Raw genomic sequence first — 23,504 nt, forward strand, 5'->3', positions numbered from 1 at the left:
GAGGAGGTCTGGGGTTCAGTCGGTGTTCCAGTTCATCCCAAAGGTGTTCAGTGGGGTTGAGGTCAGGGCTCTGTGCAGGTCACTTGAGTTCTTCCACTCCAACCTTCACACACCATGTCTTCATGGATCTCGCTTTGTGCACAGGGGGCATTGTCATGCTGGAACAGGTTTGAGACTCTTAGTTCCACAAAGTTATACAATTGTGTGCTTCCATTTATGTGGCAACAGTTTAAAGAAGGAACAGATATGGGTGTGATGGTCAAGTGTCACAAACCTTTGGCCATATAGTGAATACGTTTATATAGAGAGCCATTTAGGCTTTAGCCACTTTTGCATTTCAATAAAGCAAGGGATGTTGCTGATTTGCATTGAATTCTTTATTAGGAATAACAGAAATTGAAATAAATAAAGAGGAATGGGAAAATACAATTGACAAAATGAATACACCCTCAATACAGATGTACCTAAACGTAACTGCTTAAAACATTGCGTACATATTTAACATGTAACAAACAATGCACAATAGCACCTTCTCTGAATTTCTTTTGGCAAGGTTGTATATGTTTAATAGCATGTCACAGTATTATTTTAATACTGCAAAGGTGATTAAAGACACATTTAAATAGGATCCCCAGTTTATTAGAAAATGTGGAGATGGAGAGAAACGGTGTGCTTGTCAGTCACTTCCTACATGTAATAAATCCCATTACATGGAGGAATTACGACAGATTATTGTCTCGCAAAAAAAGGTCTTAGTTTATATTGCATTTGTTATGGAAATAATAACACTAACATATAATACATGGTGATTCATTTAAATAAAATGATTGTATGAAAGCTGGGAGCAATCAAATTTATTTGTACACCTAAAGATCCTCAGTTCTTTTAACAACACTACAAGTAATGTCACAATTTAACCTTCACATATTCACAACAATGAAAATAGACAAGGTTTGTGTGCCCACGAATATGTAATTACATCATACATTAGTCTGTGATCTTTATGTTCACTTCACTATCCCATTATAAACGCTAAATGTAAACACTGGCCATTTGTTATAATGTTAATGTCTAAGGCATGGAGTCTTTGGGTTCCCCTCAGGGATCGGTGCCTCACACCACGCATCAAAGACAATACATTCTTTAAAACAAGGTTAAATCTGGAACTCCTAAATCTTCTCTGGTTCGTTGTTTTGGGAAAACCCCTAAAATTTCATTCATTACTGAAGCTCTATTGAGTAAAGAGAGTTCCATGATAACCCTCTTATGAACTCTTAACTATCAAAGAACCCCTGAAATCCTGAAAAGAAAAAAAAAAAAAGAGAGAGAGCGCGCGTAAGCACAAGGCTTATATTTCCTAAACGCTGCTCCTGAAGCTCCTGCTGATGCTGAGAAAGGTAAGCTTAAGGACAGGTAATTTCCCTCTGAGATGATGTTATAACCCTTTAACCTGGTTTAATCTCACATATATGTTGTATGTCAACTTCCTGCTTTTGGCCATGAAAAGGTTTTATAGAGAATATAAAGTCCAACAACTATGGGGGAAAAAGCAATGGAAAAAACCTTCAATAAATCTTCAATGAAGTATGATTTGATCCCATATATTTTCACTTTCCATAATTAGATTCAACATCAACCTTCAATGGAGTTGATTTAATGTGCATTATTCTTCATATTTGTGCACCTATAGGTTTCCTAATTCAGAGGAATAGTGTGGCAGTATTACAGCAGCATCACTGGTGGATCCTTTTATCAACTTGAGTAAAGCAAAATCAAATCCAGTTGCTCTCAGGCAGTTGTGGGATTTGAAATAGCGGAAAATTTGAAAATTTCAACCAGCTTTCATGGTCACTAGCACAGAACCTCAATCGCTAAGCTAAGCAGAAGCGATATATCCTTCATGCACTGGACGTATTTGGACTAAAGTAAATTTAACTCAATAAAGTAAGAGACAATTATTTAAATAAAAAAAAAAAAATAAAAAAAAAATAAAAACAAACATTTCCTAACATATTTAAGCTGGTCTGATAATAAAGATGGAAAAGAAAATGGGCCCCCAGTGTTTAGGGGCCAACATTTGAAAGTTGTTAGTGCGGCTAAAAGCTGATGTGATAAAATAGAATAAGAAATGCATCCTTAATACAACGAAAGACAGTAAGGTTTAAAAATACAAAAAAGGAAATTAAAATAAAACTGAATGAGCAGCCTACATAAGTGCAACATCTATATTTTTTTTAGCTGTTTACAACCAAAGCCTTCAGCAAAGGCAGAAATGCTATCTCTTTAATATGTTGACCGCATGATGTGATATTTGTGCAATATCAAATATCAAAGTGCAAAAAGGTCCATTTCAGTCACACCTGTACATTTGTGCTTAACAGTAAAGGCCATGTTGAGGAGGTATCCCAAATTCCCAATACAGCATTAGCAACTTTCAGTGCTAATGACTGGCTTCTCTTTGGCCAAACTACAACTTAACACTTCATATCAGTACAGAGACACAAAGCGATAAGACAAAACACTGTCCACTCCCACTGAGCACTTGGACTGCAGCCAACACCCTTTACGCTTGTGACAATCAAGTGAAGAACAGGACTGAACGACTGCACGCCAGTAACCTCTTCTCCACTCGTCTCTGCACGTGTGCAAAACCACTGCATCTTTGTTAACCTTTTAAGATGTCTTGTCAGCTTCTTCTTGGCCTGGCTGTTTTTTTATTTCGTGCTTCCCTGCCAATCACAGCTATGTGAGACTGAGAAACCGTTCTGTATTGAGCAGATGGAGCAGGCGGTCACAATATAATGCAGCGGAGTTTGGGAGAAGCGGCAGCTCGGTCTCCTCGCCATTTCATCTTCTTCTTTTTCTTCAGATTCCTCTCCGGTACTTGTTGTCTAAGAGAGAAAGCAGGAAGTCGAAAAGGAAAGGGAAATAAGAAGAGAGGGGTGGAGAGATAACTGGGTGAGAGAGGGTGAGGAAATGGTGGTGGTTGTAGTAAGATAAATTTCCCTTTCAGCTCTGCCAGACATTCCAGATGTGGTCAACTAGTCCCTTATACAAGAAAGGGGAAATTCCAACAATATGTAAAATTTTTTGCAGAGTTATTACACAAAATGGTTACAACCATGTTGCCTGATGTCTTACAGACTATTTTATAAGAACTTGTAATCATTTTTCTTATTTGCATTAACTACTATCATTTGGTTACGTCCTGTGTGCCAGTGTTCCTGCTCAATCCTCAAATCACTGGGCTTTTGTGCTGGTATTATATCCCTGGAGTTTTCCCAATGATAAACTCTGTGATTATTCTTTTTTTATATGACGATGGTGTATCATTATCAACTACTCTCAAATACCACTGATAAGCTTTTGGTTAAAAATTGGTAAAATTAAAAAACAGGCACAAATAATTTGCAAATGAATCTGCAATCTTGCAATCTTAGGCCTGTATATAGTTAAGCGCAGACATTGCAGAGTTCATACTGAAACACATCTGTATTCACACCTCACATCTGACTACAGACTTAACTACTGTTCAGAGGTTTCATGAGAGTTGTGCACACAAGGTGCCTCCAAAACAGAGCCATGCACCAGTTATACTCAGTTCTGATGTCGGATTTAATTCAATTTTTCTTGCACAGTATTGGCTCGACTTAGGAGCATTATTAAATCCAGCACCACTCTCTGACATTCTGATGTAACCTCAATATGTCATGAGGAAATTTATGTTTTGGGCTGTAAATACACTCAAAAAAGCTATGGAATGCCAATGTAATGGAATGCCATTAAAGCCAATATTAAATACATAAACAGGGCACTATTAATTAAGTAATAGTATAGTACCTTGGAAAGTCTATGGATTGTTTTTTTTTTTTTTTTTTTTTTTTTTTTGCATGGATGACATCTTAATCAGAGTCATTGCTTATCTTGAATTAAAAAAAAAATTTATAGAAAATTGTAAAAAAATTGAGCAGCACTTACTTAAGTTAGCTGTAAGTGCTTGGTCAGCTTCTCCTTCAAACCATGGCCATGTTTTCTTTATAGAAGATTTTTTTTGTAAAAGTCTTGCTTTTATGTAATATGAATATTTGAAAAAAAAAAGACTATTTGATTCTTCAGTCCACATTTTCTATCCTTTGATTTTTTTCAGGCTTAAAGGTAAGTGCTTGGTGTTTAAAAACAGTGTTCTAGACACTACTGAAAAAAACATGCTTCTATTCAAGAAATATCTGGCAACCTTGGAGGTGTGAACTACGTGCAGGTGATTCGAATAATCTGAATGGGGTGGCCAGAAAATCACCTTAAGCAACTGCATGACCAGTCTCTGAATACCTGCAACTTTCCTCATGTAAATGCTGACACACCCTTTGGGCTTTTTTTGAATATGGCCCTTAATTTGTTAAAATGTTTCATCTTTTAACGCAATGCAACTGGTTTGTGTTCTGTAGGTGATAAAGTTCAGAAATAAAAATCTCAAGTTGCTGCAATAAATAAATGATACATACGCATTTGCCAAATGTGTCTTATAGTTCGAATAGTCGGATTACAGAAACAACACTGTACATTACTACACTGTTGTAGGTAATGTGCTAATATACAGTATATTGAGCTATATTCATTAAGCCACACACTGAATCTGAGGCAGAAACATGATAATCACACGTGTATACATGTTGAACCATTTACCTACCTAATTACTCTGACCAGCTCGTGAAAGGCTTTGTCCACGTTCATTGGCGGATCCTTAGCGCTCGTCTCAATGTAAGTGATCTGTTTTGTGAATGAAAGGTTAAAAACAAATGACTGCATGCAACTCTCATCCACGATGACTCACTCCATCTATAAATAAGACAGCCGAAAATAATGGGGCCATCTTCGATTGGCTCATCACATGGGCAAACAGGGCCTTAATCACAGCCTGTTTTTAGGGGTGAGTCAACACAGGAGCCTGCAATTCACCACACACACTAAAATAAGCCTCTGGCTCTGCGTCTGCCAATCCCACTGGTCTTTGGCCTCGGGGAGAAAAGCTCTCCAGATAGCTCTTTTCCTGTGCCGCTTTCATATTTGCCAAAGAACTGAGACTGTATTTGGGCTTGCTCATCATTTTCTAATTAAAGACAGAAGCAATAGCAGCTGAGTTGGAGGCGTGTTACAAAAATGCCAAAGCCTTTTAGAGATCCTGCAGTGAGCTGTGAGATGTTTTGGAATTCAAGCCAAATCTACTGATGAGACAGACGTGTGTTCTATATATTTGCTATCCCAGTAAATATCATTCATATTCCTGTGTCCAAATAAAGAAGCAGAGAGTCGAGCATGCCTATAATTAGTGCTATCAAAAGAAAATCCTTTAACACTTTCATTAATGTCCCTATAAGCAGTATTATTTAAAGCATAAGTTACATTAACAAATCATTAACTTCAGCATTACCACACCAGGGGTGGCACTGTGGCACAGTGGGTAGCAGAGTCACATGACCCGGATAAAGTGTGTCAGAACTTTCCTTCAAGGTTTCCATGTTTTTGTCTTATAACTTCAAGACATAGTGAGGGAATGAACGTTTATAGGTGATATAACGTAAGCGATAACAGGCACTACCTTGTCTTGCAGAAGTTCCACAACATTTAATGTAAGTATAAAGAGTTAAATGGATAACTATAAAAAGAAAGGCTGAAAAAATAAAAGATGACATGTAAATGCATCAATGCTCAAACCTACATTGTGTTTGGCAGCCATCTCACAGCCCTGTTCATTCGTCACCTTCCTCAAATGAACCAAGTCCACTTTATTAGCTACAAGGATCATGGGAAAGGACTCTCTGTAAGAAAGAAAACAGGACAGAAGCTTTAACAACACACTGGTAACAACACCAAATTAAAGCCACAAGCTGTGAGATGCTCTACTTTCAGCTTTCAGGTGTAAAGGTCTCAGTGGGGAAGAGACAAACAGCAAGCTCACCGATCCTTAACCCTGAGGATGAGCTGGTGAAATCGGTCAACGTGCTCGAAGCTGGCCTTGTCTGTGACGGAGAACACAATGAGGAAGCCATCTCCAGTCCTCATATACTGCTCACGCATGGCACTGAACTCCTCCTGGCCTGCTGTGTCCAGTACTGATGACAATAATAATAATAATAATAATAATAATAATAATAACAGTATAGGAACATCTGTATCATGCAGAGGAAACATTAAAATCCTACTGTGTTGTAGCGTACATTCTACAATACAAAAGCACAAGTTATTAAATAGAGTTTTGGTTAAAATTGAGTTAGGAGAGGAAATACACTTCTGTTTTATCTGTTTTATCTTGTGACACAACAACCTGGTTCAGACTTCCTCTGTTTGAGTCAATATGGTCTAATAATCTACTTCTAACACTTCTAACACTTATTACAGTTAGCTTGCGCTGATAATAGCTAACATGAAGCCTGGCATGTAACATGTAAACAAACAACCAACTTTCATTATTTCATTTGTGTTTTACTAGTTAGAAGAAGATATAAATAGATGTATCCATATGTATGCTGAGCCTCTGGTGAGTGTATGTAGCTAATATAGTTAGCTTGCACTGCTAACAAAGCTACGTAACATACGCTAAACAACAAACTTGTACACTTTTCAGTGCTAGTGACTGGAAGATAACTTTTTCACTTTATTAAAAGATTACAATTCATTATAAGTACGTTTTAAAGACAAATAAATCGTATACTGTAGTAAATTTTGTGCTATAGGCTACATTTTGGCCACTACTCTTTTTAATCGGAGCTAAAAAAGCTGGATAGACACGAGTAGCACTCGCTCCATGCCCAAAAGAGACAAACTACAAGTGACCCAAGCGACACAATGTAGTGTTACAGGAGCAACAGCTGCTTTCTGGTAGTTCTGGGATTTAAAATGAACAATCGTCCAGTCACTAGCACTGAACATTAACTGTTTAAACTCCCAGTCAGAGGGGCCACACTTAGTTACTCTCATAACTACACACCTTTCTTATTAGTTTTTACTGTAGTAACTAAATAATTCACAGTACACTGTCAGAAAAAATGTTTTGAAGGTTTCTAAAACTTCAAACCCTACACTGAAGTCTTAAAGTTCTATGTAGACCCTTACAACAATTTGTTTCTCTATCAGAAGGGCTCCAAATTCAAGCCTTAGCTATACAAAGAACCTTTCGAAGAACACTCAGAGAACGTTGAACTGAAGTGTAACTGCTGCCACTGCCACATGTTGTCCTTTAAAATTAATATTTTTACTGTATTGCTTGTATTTGACTTCAGTAATATATTTTACCATGTCATCCGTAGGTCAGTGAAGTCGGTACAGGTGAGAACGCAAGAGAAGCATCCAACCGGTTTATACAAACCTGTATGTAGACATGTAGGACTAGTTGCCGTATGCAATTGATTGTAAGGCAGTTCAGAATGTAAGTTAGTAGCTACAGCACCAGGGATATACTGGATCTATTGCACTAGTGTGTAGGCTCTGGCTAATATAACTGAACAGAAAAAGAAAAAAGTAACAGATGACTGATTTTGACTGATTAATGCACTAGAAATAGCTGTCATTTTTTGAGGTGAACTACAAATGGATGTGCAATGAAAAACAAAACTCTTATCCAAATCAATGATAATTACATGGACTATGATTAATATTGAAATGTTGGCAATCTTACCATCCAGAATTGCCCACTGGCCATCGATCTCGGTGTGCTTCAGGTAGGAGTCCTCGATGGTCGGGTCGTAGTCAGGCACAAAGATTTTCTGGAAGAACTGGATGGTGAGGGCGCTCTTTCCCACGCCACCGTCGCCCACCACCACCAGCTTATAGGTGGGGAGGTTGTCGCTAGGCACAGCACTGGTCGCCATAGCAATAGCTAGACCTGCGAGACAGTGGGGGAGAATGCATTGCTACTAGGCTGCTAGGCTTCATCTTGGTAATGGAAGGCGGTATGAGAATTTTCCTCAAATAATACTTAAGGACACATTTGAGGTTTTAAAAAACTTTCCATTTGAAGAAGAGCTAAAACAATTGTGGTCCTGTAGTCCCATGGACTGTGGTTTGGTTTAATGTTGTCTTCTCTCAGCAGGGTGCTTCAATGAATGTTCTTAAGCTTCTAGAGGAGAGTTCCCATGTGAGCTTGTTGTTTTTTCACTCAGCATGGGTTTGCTTTTGTGTATTTGATACCAATATGAAGGAGAAACAGTCTGAAAAAATTATCACATGAACATGTCTTGAATCGTTTAAGATTTACTGACAATAGTGAGAAAGACCTAAGAGTGACGGATGCAAGCCATACAAAAAAAAAAAACAATACAACTGGTATAAAAAACAATGATTGTGTTGATTATGGATACATTGAAAATGCTTTCTGTCTTCTGACTGGATATTTGCAGTCAGCACAACCGAGCCAACACAGCTAAAGCATTACAGATGTGGAGATGGGATCTGGAGCAGCTGTGTAGTAGTAGTTCTTCAAGTCTGACTCCCCTGATGGCAATAAGTGCTCTGATCTCTACTGCTCTCTGTCATTTAAACTGGGATTTTCCATTGCTGGAATGAAGAAATCATACAAACTTCCCACTACATAGTTATGGTTTAGACAACCTTTTAATGACAGACAGAAAGGCTAAAATGTTTTGTAGAGAAACGAACTGAAGGGTCCAAAAAGTTTCTGGATGCCTTCATGTCTTCTTAGTAACAACTGAGTATATGTAATTTATTATTCTTTTTTTCTCTTGTTCCACTTTTTATAACAAGTAGCCTAGACATTATGATATGTCAATGCGGTATTTAAATTTCATCACCAACATTATTACTATGTAACTATCATTGAAATGACATCACTGAAATCCACTTAATGATTATCAGAGGTTTAAGTCAAAACTTCAATCAGTCATCAACCAACACACTTTCTCGCATCTCAAACTGTTGACACTTCTATTTTAAATACATATCCTCTCCATGTCAAGTCAAATTGCAACAAATGAATAAGTCTATACTTACAAATTCCACTGGTAAACACTCATTAGAGCAGTCTGAATCCCGCAGGTTCAAACTTTCATACGCAAAAACGTCCAGCATGTACAACACACCTTAATGACACACTCAACAAGTGAAAGTGCCACTTCTTGTTCAATTCCATGTGTGAATCTGTTCATTTCATTTTATTCTTACCTAAAAATGAGGCAAGCCTGAATGTTGAAATGATCACTGACCTACTGACACACTCTTGACACCAGCTGTGCCGGGAGAACAGTCTCCACCCCAGAGTGTGAATGTGGACGGCTCTGGGAGGAAACGCCTGTCAGCGGGCAATGGCCGGCCCTTCCCACGCTGCACAATATGAGGAAACACTGTGTTTCCTTCCTTCCTAATTCCACTCCACATTCACCTTACTTCACGAGGGAATCAGAAAGACGTCTCACTCTCACAGGCACCCAAGACAGGGACCTAAATCTTATGTCAGAATGAACTGAAACTCAGCGATCTCACTCTGAGCAAAATCTCTTGCAGAACTAAGACTTCTGAGCTGAATCAAAATCTACTGTAGGTGTTTGGATTTTAGTGATAAAACCTATGTGTAATTAAACAAACAATTTTTTTTTTTGCTGTAGTTAAAGAAAGATCAGAATTTCCAGTATTGCAATCATATGTGTGTCAGTCCAGGAAAACCCAACGGATGTCGCTGTGGCTGAATTCTGAAGAAAAGTGAGTTCGTCTGCCAATAATATACTCTGACATCTCTAAAAGATGAACATATTTTACCAAAACAACATGGAAACGTTTTTTTATTTCCGCTACTTTCTAACCTTGTCTGGGCGTCTGACTTCAGAGTCAGACTTCATGCTGGATAATGACTCAGTTTGACAAAGGAAAATCTGTATGGAATTAGGAATGAGTTTCCCACACTCATTCCCAAATAAGATTGACACAAAGTGCACAATTTACGTCTGAAAAACAACAACATTGCTTGCTAATTGGAAAGAAGTCGAAAGTTTTCTTTCTCCATTTTCTCTCCAATTTGGTCATCTGCTAACTCCTACCCACTAGCCACCTCTGCCCTACCATATAACAGCTACCTACCAGGGAGAGTGAAGGCTAACACACTGAGACATGCGAAGAGAGCCAACCGCATCTTTTCAAGCTGCTGCATCACAGGGCAGCATAACACATTCTGAGGAAAAAGCTATTTATCCTCTTCTGCATACACAAGCTCACAGACACCCATAAGTGGCTAGTATTGCTATGATTGACAGGAGATAGAGAGAGGAGAGTATCCCATCCCTCCCACTCAATGAGCATGGCTAATTTTTCTCCGTTAGCTCCTTTGCTGTGGAGATGTAGGGATTCAAACGACAGACCGAACGTTGTTCTGTTGCCCCACACAGAAGTCCCTCAAGATAATTCATTTGATCAGTCACTGTTTTCAGCCACCCTTTAGTGTAATGATTTACATCCATCAGTGCTGGAAGACAGCGCCTCCTCTTAGTGATGATTATTTCACCTACACAGTCTAGCCATGTAATGCGATTCCTTTCAAATCTCCTCCGGTGATTAACTGATACAGTCTACTTTTTGCAGGTTGTGTAGCTGTTAACACATGACTGACTAAAATCTGCAACTGAATACATATTCCAACAACAATGTATTAACAATGACGTTGCGATTAGTAAACGAGCTGCAAGTGACACTGTTGAGACGCAATGCATGCATGTTGTGCCAACTTTGGCTGTGTGTGTGTTGTCTGAATTGCACATTGTCACATTGAGCACTCTCTCTACAAGATGAGGGAGGTGATCTTAACTTTACTGGGCTGGTCTGACATATTTTCCAATCTGGCCCACTGACGTATTTTGTGCCATGAATATATGTATGATGTTGACTGACACAACTCAGATCATACACTTGAACCCAAGACACAAATGTAACAGTAGACGCTAGCAGAGACTAGGCTCCGTGAGAATGTTAGTATGGGATTAAAATCAAATACTGGCTAATACCAGGGAGCGTTTATATTGGTAACATATCAAAATCAGTTTGAAAAAGACAACAGTAAAGTACGGGGGTCATGGTGGCTTAGTGGTTAGCATATTTGCCTCACATTTCCAGGGTTGGGGTTTGAGTCCTGCCTCGGCCCTGTGTGCGTGGAGTTTGCATGTTCCCCCCTGTGCTTTGGGGGTTTCCTCCCCTTGTCGAAAGACATGTGTTGTATTGGCATTTCCAAATTGTGTGAATAGTGCCCATTGAGCACTCTGTCTACACGATAAGATGACCTTAACTTTGCTGGTCTGACATATTTTCCAATCTAGTCATATCTTCCAATCTCATCCAGGGTGTTCCCTGGGATAGGCTCCACCACAACCCTGTGTAGGATAAGCAGTACACAAAATGGATGGATGGAACAGTGAAGCATTACAGACTGGACTGCATTGTTGACCAAAATGATTTGCCTTTCATCTGGTACATCTGGTAAACATGATCCCAGCGCAATATAAACCTTTAGTGATTGGATCTCTTGCATTCTTCCAGGACTACAATAATGATTAAAGGAAACTCCATGCTGAAACACATTAAATGCCTTCATACTGAAGTATTGTGATGTGTTTAGGGGTTCTGGTGCTAATTTGTTGGTTGAAGCTGTATTTCTCATTATTCCCGTGAGAAGTTAATGGTCATGTGCTGCTCTGATGTCATAGGAGGACATTGCTAGCACAGTTACAATGGCATTTAATAGGAGAAAAATTTTCAACAATCTCAAACATAAGGGATAACAGGCAGGTTAGCTCTTAAACACAAAAGCACTTCTCACGCACTTCTCATTCTCATGCACCAATTTCCTGTGACGTTCGATGTCATATTAATGACACGTCTAATGCAGAACTAGTGGAGACGTCAGACACCAAGCTTTAGTATGCAATGCTGCTATACGACGCAGTTGAACTAAGTTATGGCTAGTTAGCGATCTATGAGACGACAAGCGTAGTGGCATCGAGGGGTGATATTACCATGAAAGTTAAAGCTTTAGAACCTTATCTGTTTGAGCAGAGTGTACAGATGAGGAGATAAGATTAAAGCACTGCTGCATCGTTCTCTTTAGGTAAGGATGTACTACTGCTCATGCCACTATCAGCAAATAGGTGAATGTCATTGTGGGTAATATAAGAAACCATTAACCAAAGTGAACATTTTGCACAATTCAAGATAACACATTGATTACAAATATTGATATGCATGTAATTCATGGTGGATTTTTTTTCCTTTAACAAATAATAGATTGTTAAGACATTCTTTGACCATAATTCAGATGCTCTTGTTTTAGAGATTAGACTCCTTTGTACTGTATAATGAGGTATAGTCACTTCAAGCTACTAGCTACTGATGTGTGTCACTGCACTGAGTGATCATCGAACATGACAACAATACTTCTTCTGTACTACATGACTGCATCTCAAACCGTTCTGCACATTTTAAAAACTGAATGCTGTGCTGTATTTCCCTGAAGAATCAACATCTGTCCTTTTTGTCATGTGAGCATATTTTTTTTTTCTCATTTCCCAGTCTTCTTGTTGTGGTTTCACTCAAAATGGAGAAAACTAACACACTACTCGAGTGCTTTCTCAAAAGTTTCCATACAGTCTGGGTTGCCAGATTGTGATTCACAAACAGGGATGTTATTAATCCCATTGTTGGATTAGTGTACAAACGTATAGCAATGTGCTGATAGGTGTTAGTTAGTTAGTTAGTTAGTTAAAGTGGGATTTGTTTTATAGTTTGGGACAGGATTAGAAACAGATCCTTTAATCTGGCAACCCTGAATGTGTGAATGTGTGTATGATGGGGATACTCTTGCAGGAACAGCTGGTGTAAACTTAAAAAAATAATAATAATAATAATTAAATAAATAAAATTACTGTCTTACATGAATGATCTTGAATCATGAATGATGAACTTACATGAATGTTAAAGGATGTGGCTGTGTGTTGCTGTGCTGTTTAGCCCACTTTTTAGTATTTATTTATTTATTTATTTATGTTTGATCTTGACAGCTGCATGCCAACGACTATAGAGCCGGAAACAGACACTCCCTCAAGTTTCAAGCTGATTTCTCTCTCTGATCTCTCTCTCTCTCTCTCTCACACACACACACACACACACACAGTCTGTCTATCCATCCCTAATAATCCCATTAATCTCCAAATCTAAATGATCAGCTAAGGGAACTTACCAGAGTTGCCTTGTTGAGAAGGGCTGTGTCCCAGTACCTTCCCCTCATGCCCTTAACCTCAGTGTAAAGGTTGTTTATTCAACAGGTTCTCCTTTACAGCCGAGAGCACACAGGACTGAGTCTCCTCCTTCCTCCTCCTTCCTCCTCTTCTTCTTCTTTTTCTTCCTCTTCTTCCGCTCTCGTCAAATTACTCTGCAACAAATCTTCACATCGCAACCGCTGATGCTATTAATAGTCGACATGACGACATGACGAAGAAGACGAATTTCAGCGAAATTTCTGAAGAATTTCCGCCCTCTTCTCTTCTACATCCTGCTACCACACGCTACAGAGTATCCCCCAGTGCACAAGCTACAAGCTAGCTGTCTCACACAGCGCTGTTTACAGCTTTCCCCGCCTGAGAAAGTGGACTAGTCCGTCTCTCTCTCTCTCTCTCTCTCTCTCTCTCTCTCACACACACTGTGGGTGTGTGCGGGTGTGTGTTTATATCTTAGTACAGACCAACTGTCCACTAGGACAGAAATAGCTGACAGTTTTGAGCACATTTGGCTGGTCTCCACTTTATTAGGAACACTACACTAATACTGGGTAGGGCCTCCCTTTACTCTCAAAACAGCCTCAATTCTTCATGGCATGGATTCCACAAGATGTTGGAAACATGCTTTTGAGATTTTGGTCCATGTTGATATGATTGCATCACACAATTCCTGCAGATCTTTCATGCTACGAATCTCCCGTTCTACCACATCCCAAAGGTGTTCTACTGGATTCAGATCCGGTGACTGGGAAGGCCACTGAAGAACACTGAACTCATTGTCATGTTCATGAAACCAGTTTGAGACGACTTTTGCTTTGTGACATGGTGCATTATCATGCTGGAAGTAGCCAGTAGAAGATGGGGAACTTGTGGCCATGAAGGGATGCACATGGTCAGCAACAATACTTAAATAGGCTGCGGCATTCAAGCGATGATAGATTAGTATTAACAGGCCCAAAGTGTGTCAAGAAAACATTCCCCACACCATTACACCTCCTCCACCAGCCTGGACTGTTGACCCAGTGTAGGTTGGGTCCATGGATTCATGCTGTTGGTGCTAAATTCTGACCCTCGAATCAGTCTGGCCATTCTCCGTTGACCTCTCTCATCAAGGTGATGTGTGTATTAAAAGTGCTGATGAGGTTGAGGTTAGGGTTAGAGTTAGATGTAGGCATGGCATTAATTAGCATGTATAATTATGTCAGTGGGATATGGTATGTATGTGGTATGTAATCACATCATAGAAACCCACTATATGCAGCTTATACGTTGTTTTATTAAATCTTTTTTTTACACATCTATCCATTTCAGTCCAAAAGACAATATCTGACAATATCAGACAGTATCACATACTGTAAGATGTGTCACTATTTGTCGTATGTTGAATAAAAATTAAAATAAAAATAATTTTGTAATCTATTTGCACTTCTTTATTGTGTTCACACACACATTCACAGTGCTTCTTTGAAAGACTGAATACCAAAAAAAAAAAGCTTGTAGTGCACTAGGTAGGGTGTAAAAGTAGTTCATTTATACCCTAGTTAGTGCACATTTAGTACAGGGAGCCATTTGAGATTCTTCCAAGCGCAGTGGTAGCTTTCCTTTTCTCCCCTTCCTCAGACAGACGTAAAACTGACGTAAACAGTGCGACGCTTTACGGCAGCTGTGTCTGTTTGCTGGTATGGTGCTCGCGTGAATCGTCCTTGTGGAAATGCAGCCCTGACGTCTCGTGCGTGTCAGTTAAAGCTCATATAACTCAGAGTGCAAATTATTTTTAAAGCACTGTAGCTAAATTAGAGCTCTTGAAAGGCAGTGGCTTTGGTTCATTATCAGCAAAACAATCCCTAGTGAGTGTAGTACACTTGGAGCAAAGTAATGCACACTATGTAGTGCACTTTATGTTCATGTGGAAGCCATTTGGGACTCCAGAAGTTGACATAGATACTGTTTACAGTTATTTCTAATTCTTTGCTTGACTGAATTATGCTAGTGAAGTACCAGTTCTTGTTATCTGTTTATGTAGTAAGGTAATTTTGTATTAATCTGACATCATCCTTAACATTCAAATCAATTACACTTAATTTAATGACACATTATATATCTGCAGAGTAGAGATCCAACACCAACAGGAAGTGATGGCGTCTCATTTTCTGAAGTTCTCAGTGCTGGTGCAGAAGTATCGGACACCTCTTCTCCTTGCTGGCTGCGGAGGCGTCTTCACAGCCAACATTTTCTACCATGTGTTTCCAGAAAACACTTACCGAAAACTCTATCAGGCCTGGAGCAAAGGAGAGCCAGCCACCTTATCAGAGAAGCTGGAGAATGTGTTCCAGCAGGTGCTGAAAGACTCAGCAGTCAGTTCTCCTGATAACTACACGGCTTTCGCTGCTTACGGTTTCCATCCGGTCGGTGCAGGGATTCCGTGGCTTCCCCGCGGGGCACAGATCGGCATCCCGTCCAACTTCAACAGCGCCCCGGACGACCTGTCGGGAATCACTAACCGCACCATTCTCATCAGCGGTAAAGAAGTGGAGTGGGACAGTGAGACTGGCAGCTCACTGAAAAACGCCCTGGTGTTGTCTGAAGACGCGCAGAAGTTTGCCATGGCACGTGAGGTGGCCCGGTTAGAGTGCGCTGGTCCAGTCCTGCATGCTGCTGTGGCTCCTACCTGCCTGGCTGGAGCCTGGATTTACAGTGTGGCTCTCAAGCAGATCTTTGGGCTCTTTGCTCGATCTGTTATCCTCAGAGCTGGGGTGAACACACTCGCTCTGGGTCTGGGAGCTGTGTCGTACTTTCTAGCCTCTGACGCCGTGAACCAGTGGCTGGAGTTCCACTCGGACCGGCGGGCTGCCAGTCTGTCCCACAACTACACAAAGGGTGGAGTTGAGTTCTATGAGAAGATTCTGGCGAGGAATAAGATCCTGCGTGTTCTGATGGGACCTAAAGGAGAGGAGATGTACGCACCAAGCGGCAACCTGTTCCCCGCCAGCCTGTTGAGTATGAAACATGCACCGTACACGTCGAGGCGAGATGGAATTCTGAGTCTACTGAAAGAGGAGAAAGCATAAAGGACGTTTGGTTTTTGAATAAATGGTGAATTTGAATAAATGACTAGGCTGTGTTCACAAGGACTTTCTGATATCCATCCACAAACACATTCATATGTGTTGATGTTACATGGTAGGTGTGTTTGTGGGGAGAGAAGGATATTAGGCTCAGATATATGTATTTTGCACTATCTGCACACACACTGTCTATGTGCATAGTTGGGTCTCTCCTAAAGCCTGGCTAAAACCATGTCCTGTTGGCTAACGCATGCATCCATTAGTGTAATTTTTATGCATTGGCATGTGTTGAGTCCTTCAGTGCAACATTCTCAATGAAATGAGTGACAGAGCATAATTATTATTATTTTTTTTTAACCAAAACCAAAAAGGTCCTTGTGAATGCGACCTAAGGTATATATCAAAACAAGACTACAGGGTGTCCCAAAAGTCTCCAGACACAGGGGAAATTAACACTTTTTAGCAAAATGTCTTCCAAAATTTTTCATACTTCATATATATATATATATATATATATATATATATACATCCTTTAAGAATGCCGTTGACAAAAGAAGAACGTATTGAAATCATTCTCATGGCTGGATCGGGAAGCTGTCACAAAGTTGCGATGGACTTTAACAGGAAACATGGCAAGCACATCACACACGACACTGTTGCCAAACTTATTAACAAATTCAAAAAGAAAGTGTTTCAGACCAACCAAGAAGTGCTCGTCCACGAACATCCACTGACAAAGGCACAACCGACATGGTGCTGGCAAACGTGCTGGAGACTTTTGGGACACCCTGTATATTCGCAATGACACAAGGACTCAAAAAATATGAAAGACATAAACACCAGAATGGGTTCAGAAAAATGTGCTGATACAAAATATTAAAAACTCCATAAAATAATACAATAGAATCATATTTGGTCATGGTTTAAATTACAGGGTGTCTGAAAAGTCAGAAGCCAATGACCGTAAAACTATATATGCTTAATTTTATAATTTACAGCATATGCTGTACATGTGCACACTTACGCTCTACACATTTTCTCAGCCGCTGTATCACGTCTTTGCGGATTTTGCTCAACCTATTCGGATTGACATATTTTCTCAACATATTCTGACTTTTCAGACACTCTGTGTTATTATATTATATTTAAAAATGCAATTGCTGTGACATGTAAAAAATAAACACACTTTATTCTGTGAATAACATCATTTGGTTGTCTTCTATATACCATCATCACGTTGTTGTTGTTGCATGTGACATTTGTTTAATGCATAATCATTCACTCTGAAACACACACAGCTAGACATTGAAAATAGCGAAGAGAACCGACTGACATATCAAGCTAATTAACTAATGATCGCAGCGAAGCAAGTGACAAGACTTGGTTGGTTTAACCATGGAAATATACAGTAGTAGGGACATTTTTACATTTTTAATAAATTCTAATTCTTTGTTCATTTTCATTTGTGTAAAAATTTCACTTCCTTTTTATTTTTCAACGGGTTTGTTTATACAGGCTTACAGATTTCTCTTACAGATCCAGTCCCTGAATGTGGTCCAGAAATAGAGCTGAATAATTAACAGTTCACTTGTTAGTGCTTAGTATCAGTCACATGCTCAGTGAGGTCATTTCTAAAAGAGGCACCGTTATTAGCTGTTTCCATGTGCTTTTATTTCAAAAGAAATCTGGAAAAATGAAACACACACACACACACACACACACATAGCGCACGACCAAAGTTTGAGGCAAGAATACAGCACATTGAACATACACATATACACCACTTATAAACACCTAGAGGACATTTAGAGTAGGCAGTCCATGTCTTTGGGAGGTGAGAGGAAACTGGAGAACCCACAGGAAACCACTTGGACATAGGGAGAACGTGTAATTACAGATGGTAAGCCCAAGATTGGGTTTTATTTGGAATTTCTTCACTTACGTAAAGGTTGAAGATTGAAATAAGTGTTTTGGTTTTTGGTTTGTGAGGTTGTTCTGCAGAAGCAATGCTAAATTAAAATTTAGAAACTACTGATTTATAGCAACTGGCCATAGTGATTTTTTTAGTGAATAAAGACAGTGACATTTCTGGACATTTCCCCTTCAAAAATAGAAATGGAATTCTGAAATAGCTGCCAGTGTTCCTGTTTTTCTTCTTCCTCCTCCTTTGCTTATACAAAATATTCTAAACATAGCTGTTCATTCAGTAACAACTGCATAACAACAAATACACACATACAGTCCCCTCTGAAAGTATTGGAACGGCAAGAGCAATTTTTTTTGTTTTTGCTATACTCTGAAGACATTTGGTTTTGAGATCAAACAATGAATATGAGACGATAGATCAGAATTTCAGCTTTCATTTCCTGATATGTACATCTAGATGTGTTTAAAGATTTGCACCTTTTCTTTGAACCCACCCATTTTTCGAGTGATCAAAAATATTGGAACATGTAACTGACAGGATTGATTAGATTCATTGTTTAACAATTAATAGCTCTGAATGTCTACTCTTGGTTGAGCCCTGGGTTTCACCTATGAAGACTGCATTTGTTGTTAAAAAGGATAAATCAACATGAAGACCAGAGAGCTGTCTATGGTCGGAAAGCAAGCCATTTTGATGCTGAGAAAAGAGGGAAAATAGATCAGAGCCATTGCACAAGCATTGGGCATAACCAATACAACAATTTGGAATGAACTGAAAAAGGAAGAAACCACTGGTGTACTAACAACCAGACATGGAACAGGTTGGTCAGGGAAAACAAAACAACAGTTGATGACAGAAACATTGTGAAAGCTGTGAAGAAAAACCCAAAAAACAAGTCAATGACAACATCAACAACCTCCACAGGGCAGGGGTGAAGGTATCACAATCCACTGTTCGAAGAAAACTTTGAGATCGGAAATATAGAGATGAGGCACAAAGGTTCTGGAACCAAGATAAACCTCTACCAAAGTGATGGAAAGACCAAAGTGTGGAGAAAGAGAAGATCTGCTCCAATCCAAAACATCTGCTCTAATCCAAAACATATAAGCTCATTGTTCAAGCATGGTGGAGGTAGTGTCATGGCTTGGGCTTGCATGGCTGCTTCTGGAATGGGCTCATTAATCTTTATTGAATTCAGAAGTCTGTAGAAACATTCTGTCAATTTACTGAGAAAAGTATCCAATCTAATTGAGAGGAATTTCATTATGCAGCAAGACAAAGACCCAAAACACACTGCCAGCACAACAAAGGACTTCATTAAGGGTAAAAAATTGGAAGGTTTTAGACTGGCCAAGTCAATCACCAGACCTTCACCCAACTGAGCATGCATTTTACCTCCTGAAGAGGAGACTGACAGGAGAAACCCCCAAAACAAACAACTGAAAGAAGCTGCAGTACAAGTCTGGCATCACAAAAGAAGAAAACAGTTTGGTGACGTCAGTGGGTCGCCGGCTTGATGCAGTTATTGCAAGCAAACCAAATATGAAGTGTTATCTGTTCCAATAGTTTTGCAAGGTGCCATGTTCCAAGTTTTTTAAACACAGTGTATAGCAAAAACAGAAGAACTGGCCTTGCTGTTGCAATGAACAAATGAACAAAAGTAACTTAACCAACACAGTTCAAGAATGCAAAGTACAAAATGTGCTGACTGTGTTAATTCAAAGGCTACGTCCCAAACCACACACTAGAGTATTATACAGGTGCTGTAGTCTTTATTTATCTGCTTGGTGATGTACATAAACACTGTGTAAACAGACGACCTGAATAAAGCTACATCTACATGCAATAAAATTGTGTTCCTCATAGTTTCCGGTTGATAAAAATGAAAATGTAAACTAATTTTTACAACATCTAAAAAATGTCATTTTGGTGTCCAGACCTGATTTATAACTGAGTTATAAAAGATATGTCAGAAAGAATGGGCAAAGACTTTCTCAGTAATTTTTGCACTTAACTGTGTATTGTAGAGTGGAATCACACTGTGGCCGCTAGATGTCGCTGCTTCTCTACACAGAAAGCACACTGTGTCTAAAGTAAACTGAATTCAGGTGTATTGGGACATCAGGTCAACTGGGACAGTTTGACTTTGCAGCATTTATTTTCTGGCCTAATAAGTGAAAGCCAAAACTTGTTACTTGACATGTTACTGAAAAACATGTTTCTGAGCCCTTGTAATGTAACGCAACATCAGATAAGGGGGTGTGGTCAATATCAAAAACACGAAGCTGCCCCTAAAAAAGTTTGAGCAAAAATGACACATGCTTTGGCTATACGGTTATAAAATTGTCATGACTAATGTGTAACACATAGGCTGTAATGCATATATGCATAAGCATAAAGTTATAATAGTTATAATACATTTATAATTAATCATTTTCAAGATGTCACAAATCACCACATATGTTGCACAGTTACAGGGAGACAGAGAGCGAGAGAAGAGCAGGGACCTTATTTTTTCCTTAGTATTGTATTGTATTCATCTAATTTTAAAGATTAATGTTGATGTTTCTTTTTTTAATCCTATGTTACAGTATTGCTGCAAAAAAAAAAAAAAAAAAAAAAGATAAAAATGTTACTTACCCTTTTGTGATGGTTTTCTAATAATATTGTATTATATAAATTTGGAAAAGAAAAAATATTGAAGATTTTCTAAATCCTGTTAACGTTGTTACTGCTGTAAGAAATGAATTATAGAATGTTACAAAATAATACTAATATATAGTTAATTTTACTTAATCTACTCTGTTTATACAATAGTAGAATATGTGAATGATGAATTTGGCCAACTGTTATTGAAATTTGATTCATTAATGTTTAGAAATGTGTCATTTGTTATAAAATGTGCCAAATTCCCAAAAATCCATCCATTTACTGTATACTGTACTTATCCTACACAGTGTTGCGGGGAGCCTGGAGCCGATCCCAGGGACTTGGGGCACAAGGCAGGGGACACCCTGTACGGAGTACCAACCCATCACAGGGCACAATCTCACACACACTAACACACTACAGACAATTTAGAGACCAATCAGCCTACAATGCATGTCTTTGGACTGGGGGAGGAAACCGGAGTACCCGGAGGAAACCCCCGAAGCAAGGAGAGAACATACAAACTCCACACACGCAGGGATGGAGGCAGGAATCGAACACCCACCCCTGGAGGTGCGAGGCAACAGCGCTAAGTACTAACTCACCGTGCACCCCAAATTCCCAAACATGCCGTCCCAATTTACCAAACAATTCATTAAAAATAGTTTTCAGTTCTGACAAAAGGGTAAGCCATGCCTCTTTAGAATATGATAGAAATATTTTTCCTTCATATGTTGTTGGTCAACACCTTGAGGATTTCCACAATGTGTCATATGCATTTTTTTTAAATGACAAAAAAACTTAGACAATTTGGAAATTCAAAAACTGTCCCAGTATATCTGAATTCACTCTAGTCCTTGTATTGAAGCAACTTGAATAATACAGACCGTGTTACAAATTGCTCCCTGCTGGACACATGAGTAGGGTGTAGATGCTATTCTTTCATCTCTCATCAAGTGCATTTATATCGGGAGTGTTCTGGGATTCAGACAATGTTTAAACCTCAACACTGCCCATTAACAATCTATTAATATACTCATTTTGCCCATTTGGTGGTGTTTTTTTTTAACTGTTTTCCACCTCCACTGGTGAGACTATGGCCTGGGTGGCCTAGACATCTAGACCCTTATGCTAAAAGATAGCTCAGTGTTAGGCCTTAGACATTAAATTGAATATCTTGAACTATTTGTATTGTACAGGGTTTTAATATTGGCCCCTCTGTGTAATGTGAGCCCTGTGCCCTGGTGGCGCTCTGAGACTGGGCCGTGTTACATGGGTTGCCAGATGCTCCTGACAATATTAGTCCAACACCACAACCCAATGTACTGTAACTTTTTCAGGAGTAACATCATGCAATGTGTATAGAATAAAGCATTATAATAGCTATACCATTCATTAATTCATTCATTGTGAATGAATGATCTGGAACCTATCACAGTACTGCTGGGTGCAAGGTGGGGGATTTTACCCTGGACGAGATGGCAGGCCATCGCAGGTCAGCAAGCACACACTTTCACACACACAATCACACCTAGGGGCAACTAAGTGTAACCAATCCACCTCTGCATGACTTGGAAGATGAGAGGAACCTGGAGAATATGGAGGAAATCCTCATGAACATGGAAAGAGCATGAGAAACTCCACACAGAGAGTAACCCAAGCTCAGGATCGGGTTAGTGTGTGTGTCTGGGGCTGTGACCCGGGGACCCTGGAGCTGTGACCTGAAGACCCTGGAGCTGTGACCTGAAGACCCCGGAGCTGTGACCTGAAGACCCCGGAGCTGTGACCCGGAGACCCTGGAGCTGTGACCTGAAGACCCTGGTGCTGTGACCCGAAGACCCTGGAGCTGTGACCCGGAGACCCTGGGGCTGTGACCTGAAGACCTCGGAGCTGTGACCTGAAGACCCTGGAGCTGTGACCTGAAGACCCTGGAGCTGTGACCTGAAGACCCTGGAGCTGTGACCCGGAGACCCTGGAGCTGTGACCTGAAGACCCTGGAGCTGTGACCTGAAGACCCTGGAGCTGTGACCCGGAGACCCTGGAGCTGTGACCCGAAGACCCTGGAGCTGTGACCCGAAGACCCTGGAGCTGTGACCTGAAGACCCTGGAGCTGTGACCTGAAGACCCCGGAGCTGTGACCTGAAGACCCTGGAGCTGTGACAGGGGACGCTGTAACTGTGACTGGGGACCTTGGAGCTGTGAGGAAACAATCCTTCACACTGTCTGCTTCTTACAGTCATACAATCTTTTGTATTCAGTTTGGCTGGACCAATTTATGTTTATTTATTTGTTTCATTTTTTATATTGTAATCACTGCCATTCAGTGTGTAATATCCAAGGCTGGATTAAAAGCCCAGATAACTTTTTTTGGCCCTCTGTAACACCTTCTACTCTTAGTGTTTAAGCTGTATTTTCACAGATCCGAATTAAACACCGGCTTTCACTTCTATTATATGTAACAAAAACACAGTTAAGACACAAACTTAACAGTTAATATTTACATTTTATGTTTTTCTTTAGTAATATTTCGATATTTCATAGTGTAGGCTACTCACATTAGGCTTTCTCCTGAAATTCTGCAAACATTTATTTAACATTTAT

The 23,504-nt window shown here is 39.6% G+C and overlaps 2 protein-coding genes across 10 annotated transcripts; one reads left to right on the forward strand and one right to left on the reverse strand.

Annotated features, from left to right (window-relative positions):
• Positions 1–359: 359 nt before the first annotated feature.
• Positions 360–13,675, reverse strand: mrasa (muscle RAS oncogene homolog a). Of its 4 annotated transcripts, none has more exons than XM_026928138.3 (6): positions 13,226–13,673; positions 7,673–7,879; positions 5,957–6,110; positions 5,717–5,816; positions 4,688–4,767; positions 360–2,891 (listed from the first exon to the last, which is right to left on the reverse strand). In XM_026928138.3, exons 2-6 carry the CDS (start codon positions 7,863–7,865, stop codon positions 2,792–2,794), a joined length of 627 nt encoding a protein of 208 aa, XP_026783939.1. In that variant the 5' UTR covers positions 7,866–7,879; positions 13,226–13,673; the 3' UTR covers positions 360–2,791. The 4 variants fall into 4 exon arrangements, with proteins under 4 accessions (XP_026783939.1, XP_026783941.1, XP_026783940.1 ...); XM_026928140.3 differs by lacking the exon at positions 13,226–13,673 and adding an exon at positions 9,175–13,114; XM_026928139.3 differs by lacking the exon at positions 13,226–13,673 and adding an exon at positions 9,004–9,165.
• A 1,211-nt stretch (positions 13,676–14,886) lies between these two features.
• On the forward strand, positions 14,887–17,534 carry tmem177 (transmembrane protein 177). Of its 6 annotated transcripts, none has more exons than XM_026927956.3 (2): positions 14,887–14,991; positions 15,370–17,534. In XM_026927956.3, the coding sequence occupies exon 2, from the start codon at positions 15,398–15,400 to the stop codon at positions 16,328–16,330; it is 933 nt and encodes a 310-aa protein (XP_026783757.1). In that variant the 5' UTR covers positions 14,887–14,991; positions 15,370–15,397; the 3' UTR covers positions 16,331–17,534. The 6 variants fall into 6 exon arrangements, with proteins under 6 accessions (XP_026783757.1, XP_026783754.1, XP_026783758.1 ...); XM_026927953.3 differs by having other exon boundaries at positions 14,889–14,997; XM_026927957.3 differs by having other exon boundaries at positions 14,897–14,997; positions 15,375–17,534.
• The last annotated feature ends 5,970 nt before the right edge of the window (positions 17,535–23,504 follow it).

The sequence above is a fragment of the Pangasianodon hypophthalmus genome, chromosome 5, assembly GCF_027358585.1.
Source record: "Pangasianodon hypophthalmus isolate fPanHyp1 chromosome 5, fPanHyp1.pri, whole genome shotgun sequence".
NCBI lineage: Eukaryota > Metazoa > Chordata > Actinopteri > Siluriformes > Pangasiidae > Pangasianodon > Pangasianodon hypophthalmus.